General features: G+C 59.6%; 1 protein-coding gene across 2 annotated transcripts; it reads left to right on the forward strand.

Annotated features, from left to right (window-relative positions):
* The first annotated feature begins 328 nt into the window (after positions 1 to 328).
* On the forward strand, positions 329 to 6,010 carry DMRTA2 (DMRT like family A2). 2 transcript variants are annotated; one of them, XM_073007306.1, is made up of 3 exons: positions 329 to 430; positions 2,003 to 2,569; positions 3,828 to 6,010. In XM_073007306.1, exons 2-3 carry the CDS (start codon positions 2,011 to 2,013, stop codon positions 4,883 to 4,885), a joined length of 1,617 nt encoding a protein of 538 aa, XP_072863407.1. In that variant the 5' UTR covers positions 329 to 430; positions 2,003 to 2,010; the 3' UTR covers positions 4,886 to 6,010. The 2 variants fall into 2 exon arrangements, with proteins under 2 accessions (XP_072863407.1, XP_007976984.1); XM_007978793.3 differs by having other exon boundaries at positions 334 to 434.
* The last annotated feature ends 864 nt before the right edge of the window (positions 6,011 to 6,874 follow it).

Below are 6,874 nucleotides of genomic sequence, written 5' to 3' on the forward strand. Positions count from 1 at the left end.
AGAGTGCCGTCTGCCTCCCCTGGCCAATGGCAGGCGCCACATTGTTGTCCAATTCTGTCTAATGGAGCCCTAAGGAGCAACAATAGAGCGGGCGAGCCTCTCATTGAGAGTCTGGCAGTGCGGGGCAACTGGGCCCCGGCTGCGCGCAGCGTCCAGCGCGCTCAGCGAGGGGACCCGGCACTGCGAGAGTCAGGTTGCGGGTTCCAACCACGCGGCCGGCAGAGGAGCCTCCGACCCGGATCTCTGAAGGAAGGGTTGGACTGCGCTGCGTTCTGAGGGGTCCGGAAGTTCGGACATGGTGACCGAAGGAGGGTGACGTGGTCAGATAAGGGGCCGGGGGCAAAGGGAAGAGGCCAAGAGCGCCAGCGTCGCCAGTGGAGCCGGGAGGCGCGTGCAGCGCCAGCGGAGGAGGAGGATCCCGGAACCCAAGGCAGGTAGTTGAGAGCCGCAGGGACAGCAAAGGGTGGCGACCTGGTCTGCGGCCCCTGTTGGGGAGGCCTGGGCCCCGTGGGCTTAGGGACGGCGCGGCCCGAGGGGTCTGGGAGAGGAGGCAACGCTCATAGAGAGGAGGTCTGGGACTCTCGGATGGAGACACAAGGACTCTGTCCCGGGCTCTGGCAGGGACGGGGAACGCGGGAAGCAGAGGAGACTGCGGCAGAAGCGGGGAGCTGGGCCTGCTTGGGCCTTGTGGGGCTGCGGCGCGGGTGGGACTCTAGTGTCCGTTTATGGCCAGTTGCGAAGGCGACTCCCCTGGCTTGGTGCGGCCCGCAGGGCCATCCGCGTCCTAGGACCCCAACTCTGAGATCAGGACGCAGGAGCCTGCGCTCGATCGGGGTCCCCTGGGACCCCAAGACGGGGAGGGCGTGTCTGACGACTCTGTCCCTAAACCCGGAGGGGAGGGGAGGGCAGTGTGAGGTGGTGTTCGAGAAAGATTCCCCTCCCGAAATGCCTAACTTTCCGAAGGATACGTCTTCCGCCCCGACTACTACTCCAGACTGCGAAGCTAAAAAATTGCACCGCAGGTTTTACCCAATCCCCTCCCCCAGCCTTTGCCTGTGGAGTTTTTTACTTACACATTCCCCTCTCCTGGGCGCGGACCCTGGATCCCGGACACCAGATCAGCTGCTTTTCGCTGTTTTCCTTGCCCATGAAGCTCATCTTTGGGCTGGGTTTGCCTATACAGAAAGTTTCTTTGGTCGAATTTTTCTCTTTAATACTTCCCAGTCCTAAACTAAACTCCACACACATTTTCTCTCCCACTCTCTGGAGGCCCGCACCGTGGAACTTTTGGGGTCACATTTTTACCGGTCCCAGAGCCACTGGGCCTAACTTTGCCCGAATTGTTTCTTCGCCCCCACTCTACTTCCTAAAGCTATTCTTTCTGTTGCTGATTTTTCTCTCCAAAGCTTCTGCCCCCACCTGCATTAAAAATAAACAAACAAAAAGAAACAAAACTCGGGCCCAACCGCTCAACTCTGCTCCTTCACATCTCTCTCCTCTTCACTCTTCCACCAGACTGGCCGTTTTGCTCCGGATTTTCCTGTTTTGCCCTTGGCATCGGCCTAAGTTCTGGGCCAAAACTGTGGCTCTAATCCCAGTCCTGTCAAACGAACATTTTTCTCACCCGTCTCACCTCAATTAGGCTAAGCTTTGGGGTATCATCTTAACTTTTCCAAATCCTCATTACAACCATCTGAATCAGTGACTTTCACACTTTACATATCTCTTTATTTTTTCCAGCAGAATTACTGATTCAGACAAAATCTTAACCCCAGCGTGTAAATCAGGTCTAAGAGCAGCAGTGGCTGGACTGGGTTGAAGGCGCTAGGGCTCACAAGGAGGTTCCGACTGTGCCTCCTCCCAGCAATTCTGGCCCCGCCAGCCCAGCCTCCGTGGCCCAAATATCCCTCTCCAACTTGGGTTCCTCAAGGCTGCGCTTTGGCCTAGGGCGCGGTGTGCTCCTCACCCGGTCTCTCCCCTCTCCCACCTTCTTTCCGGTCAGGTCCTGTCATGGAGCTGCGCTCGGAGCTGCCCAGCGTGCCCGGCGCGGCGACGGCAGCGGCGGCTACAGCGACTGGGCCGCCCGTGGCGTCGGTGGCGTCGGTGGCGGCCGCCGCGGCAGCCGCCGCATCGCTACCGGTAAGCGTGGCAGGCGGCTTGCTGCGGGGGCCGCCACTGTTGCTGCGGGCAGCCGAGAAGTACCCGCGGACCCCCAAGTGCGCGCGCTGTCGCAACCATGGCGTGGTGTCTGCACTCAAGGGCCACAAACGCTACTGTCGCTGGAAGGACTGCCTGTGCGCCAAGTGCACGCTCATCGCGGAGCGCCAGCGTGTCATGGCGGCGCAGGTGGCGCTGCGCAGGCAGCAGGCGCAGGAGGAGAACGAGGCGCGCGAGCTGCAGCTGCTCTACGGTACTGCCGAGGGGCTGGCGCTGGCCGCAGCCAACGGCATCATCCCCCCGAGGCCCGCCTACGAGGTCTTCGGTTCAGTGTGCGCCGCCGACGGCGGGGGACCCGGAGCGGGAGCGCCCGCGGGGACTGGAGGCGGAGCAGCTGGCGCAAGCGGTTCAGGTGAGAGCGCGGCCAGGCCGCAGGTAGGGGCAGCAGGATCGTAGCTCTGGGGCGCCTGGCCCAGGGGCTTGTCTCCGTTCAGAAAGAGTAGAAACCCCGTGTCCAGTCGCCCCGACTGCTAGGGTTCGCCGCTCGCCCAGCCTCGGGTATGGAGCGTGGATACAGAAACTCTCCTTCCTCCCGCTTCTGGAGCATTTGCACTTTACCCCTTTCTCCTGCAGCCGGCCCAAACGGACACGCTTTAATTTTTTCACTCGCCTCTACCCAAAGGCAGGCAGGTCCCTGCTTCTTTGCTTCGTCTTCTACCCAGGTGGAAACCTGCACATCTTCCTTCCCTCCGTGCTTCTCCACAGGCCCTTTCCCTTTGCTCCTTCCCAACTCTCTTAAGGAATCCCTCCCCTCTTTTAACTGACACCCGCCCCATTGCTTTCCCTAGGAAGTGAGACGCCCTAGTTTCTTTTCCCCTTCTCGCATTCCTAATGCTCTGGACAACCGCTTGCTGCGCCCTCCCTCCTTCTAGCTTTTGCCGCACCCTCCCTGGTTTCTCAGGTCTTTTTTCCTATGTCTTTTCCTCTTCGCTTCCTACACCCTGCCTAGCCCCACCCTCTTTTTCTGGACCCCCGTGGCTTTTTGTGGGGAGGAAAGAAATTAGGCCAGGGCCATTGAGGGAAAGGAGGGATCTGCTCTAAACTTGGGAGGGAAGAACTTCTTAGGTCTTAATTTTGGAAAGGGTGGATTAGAAATAGGGGCTCTACTTCTGCCTGTAGAGAAGCTTGGGACCTCCTAGATAACCAAGGCGCTTTTCCTTACAGGCTGCACTGCCAGGGCAGGCATCTTCTGTACAGTGGGCTCTTCTGGACAGTGTAGTATAGGCAGAAGTTATGTTGTCTCTTGTTTGAACCCTGGACCTGGCCACTTCTCCAGGGCAGGGCAGGCCTGGAAAGGAAGTTAAAGGTGGATGTGCTGGGGCACAGATGTGGGGGAAAGCAGCACTGAACATCGAGTTTACAGGGCACAGGTAGTTGGGGTTCTGAGGAGTACAGAAAGAGAGGGAGCCCTGGGGTCAGGGAAAGAGAGACAAGGCTGTAGGGGCTCAGAGCGGAAGGAATGCTAGAGCAAAAAGAAAGGGGAGCACTGGAGCCTAGTGAATAAGGGCTGTGGGGCTGAGGGAGAGGAAACTGAGATCCAAAGGGCCGAGGTGCTGTGACTGCTGTCTTCTAGCTAACCGCTCCTCACGACACGTTTTCTCCCCTCCTAGAGGCCAAGTTGCAGAAGTTTGACCTGTTTCCCAAGACGCTGCTTCAGGCAGGCCGCCCGGGCAGCCCGCAGCCGCCGCCGGTGAAGCCCTTATCACCCGACGGCGCAGACTCCGGGCCCGGGACGTCGTCCCCAGAGGTGCGGCCAGGCTCAGGCTCGGAGAACGGTGATGGCGAGTCCTTTTCGGGTTCGCCCCTAGCTCGGGCCTCCAAAGAGGCAGGTGGCAGCTGCCCAGGGAGCGCCGGCCCTGGTGGCGGCGGCGGCGAGGAGGACAGCCCGGGCTCCGCTAGCCCTCTGGGCTCTGAATCCGGTTCAGAGGCTGACAAAGAAGAGGGTGAGGCCGCGCCGGCGCCGGGGCTGGGCGGAGGCTCGGGTCCACGGCAGCGGACGCCGCTGGACATCTTGACACGCGTCTTCCCGGGCCACCGGCGAGGCGTCCTGGAGCTGGTGTTGCAGGGCTGCGGCGGCGACGTGGTGCAGGCCATCGAGCAGGTGCTGAACCACCACCGTGGGGGCCTGGCTGCCGGCCTGGGCCCTGCGGCGCCCCCGGATAAGGCCGCCGTGGGTGCTGCAGCAGCTGCAGACGATGCGTGGCCCGGCCGCGTCGACGCCGCCGCCAGTGGGGGGCCTGGGCTGCCCGCTCCGCTGCAGGCCGGGCCCGCCGCACCCCCACACCACAGACCCTTGCTGGCCGGCGCCATGGCGCCTGGAGCGCTGGGATCGCTGAGCAGCCGCTCAGCCTTCTCGCCACTGCAGCCCAACGCCAGTCACTTCGGTGCCGACGCGGGCGCCTACCCGCTGGGCGCGCCGCTCGGCCTCAGTCCGCTGCGCCTGGCCTACTCCGCGGCGGCAGCGCACAGTCGCGGTTTGGCCTTCATGGCTCCCTACTCCACTGCCGGCCTGGTGCCCACGCTCGGCTTCCGCCCGCCCATGGACTATGCCTTCAGCGATCTCATGCGGGACCGCTCGGCCGCCGCTGCTGCGGCGGTGCACAAGGAGCCAACCTATGGCGGCGGCCTGTACGGGCCTATGGTCAATGGCGCTCCGGAGAAGCAGTAGGGCAAGGGGCCTGGCAGCCGGCCTCTCCCCAAACAGGAATCCCAGCCCTGTCTCCGCGGGCCGCCGACCCCTCTTCGCCCAGCGCGCTCTCTGCGTCCTGGCTGGGGTCTTCTCACTCCAAGATGGTTTTTGGGGTTTGTTTAGGAGGGTGGGTGGGGAAGGCTGAGCAAAGGGGGAGCAGCTACAGACAGGTGAAGGTGTTCTCGGAGAGGGTACGCGGCCTGGGTTCTCATTTCCCACCTCTGGATTCCTCTTCCAGCCTCACCCAGCCCCCTTTCCAAAAGGCCGGGAATTCATGAGAATTCAGAGGCTGCGACAGCAGCGCAGGCTCCTGCGGCTCCTTAGCTGTGCTCATCCGGCTCTCAGTGGATGGCAGGATAATCCGAGAGTCTTTTCTGTGTCTCCCCATCCCCCACTTTTTAAAAAAAATCTAAATATTCGCTCTAACAAATATAAATTTAGGATGTATAAATCTCTTGGCACTGAGTCGAGTCTTTGGGACACACATATATATCGATACAATTGTGAAAAAAAAAAGGAAACAAGTTCTAAGGTGCACTTTCCTAGTTGCGTTATTTGTCGCTCTCTTTGTTGCTTACGCCGTTAAGCATGGGTTTCCTTGGTGCAGTGTGTTTTTATATATGTATAAATCTATATATAATCTATACATATATATATACAAGCCAGTGTATAATGTTATAAAATGGAATTCTAAGTTATTAATTGTAATCTGTAGGTGACCTCGATATTAACGTGAGAAACATTCAAAAACAAGCAAAAAAAAAAAAAAAGGACAAAATGGAAAAAAATTAGACTATGCGCTCATTGTACTTATCAGGTTTATAGATTAAATATATTGGAAACTCGGGACGAATCCTGCCCACCTACCCCTCTTGCCTGCGGCTGGTCTGTCCCTAAGGAGCCGTCAAGGTGCGCACTGAAGCAGGAACAGAGCGACGTGTGACTGAGCCAGAACCGCCCGCTCGCGGGCTCATTCTCGCCTCCCGGGACTCGCCAAACGCCCTGACTGAAGGGCCGGCAGCGGAAAACGCTGCTCCGGAGCAGCACTTTGTGCTTTCCTTTGCATAGATATGAGCTAGAAATAAATGTTATTTTCTAAGAAAACGACGCCGAATCCCGTCCCGCTCCTCGAGAAGTAGGGGGTCGGGGGGTCGGGGGGTCGGGGAGAAGGTCTTGATTTCCCGCTCAGGCCGCGGCCCTAAGGAGACACTTGACCGAAGTCCCGTGGGATCTCCGACCCTCGGGGCTACTGGGAGAGGAGGCTTCCTGTGGTACCGGAGGACCTATCCCACCAGAGAGGCGCGGAGCTCACAACTCCCGAAGGGCCCGCGACCGCTGAGCAGCGGGAACCCAGTGTGTACCCCAGCTTGGGCACCCAGGCTGCGGGGGGGTCGCCTTGCCAGGGCTCTTAGTTTTTGGATTGCTGGCCGGAGTCGTCACAGGGATCTTGCAAGGCTGGGGGCCCAGTCCCCGCTCTTTCCGGGTGCGGATTTGGATGTAACTCGGGTCGCACACTGCGCGCTCCCCATCTCAGGTTTGGCACCACAGGCAGCGAAGGCGACGGCTGAGCAGGGTGGCTGCTACCGTTCTCCTGACAAGGGCTACAGCCTGGGAGTTATGGGGTTCTGGGAGGTTGGGGGTGGCATGCTGCCTTCCTTGAAAAAGTGTAATCTGGGAGAGTGGCCGTGAGCACGCGACTTCGAGCCAGACCTCCTCTCTCACCCTTTTCACCTTCCCTCCTCACGCCAAGTTGAGCAAATTAGCCGCTCCTGGGCCGACCCTCTCCTTCAACCTCCAGTCCCTCCCGCTCCCCGCAGGGTGACTCCCCTGCTCCAGGAAAAGAGTGACTCCTCCCCTCGGCTGGGTCCGGCGACATCCCAAGGTAAACTTCTGGGGCCGGCTCGAGTTCCGCCAGGCAGTGAAACTTAATAGCAGGACAAGAAAACGGTTTAATAAAGAAGGGCTTTA

Source organism: Chlorocebus sabaeus, chromosome 20 (genome assembly GCF_047675955.1).
Source record: "Chlorocebus sabaeus isolate Y175 chromosome 20, mChlSab1.0.hap1, whole genome shotgun sequence".
Taxonomy (NCBI): domain Eukaryota; kingdom Metazoa; phylum Chordata; class Mammalia; order Primates; family Cercopithecidae; genus Chlorocebus; species Chlorocebus sabaeus.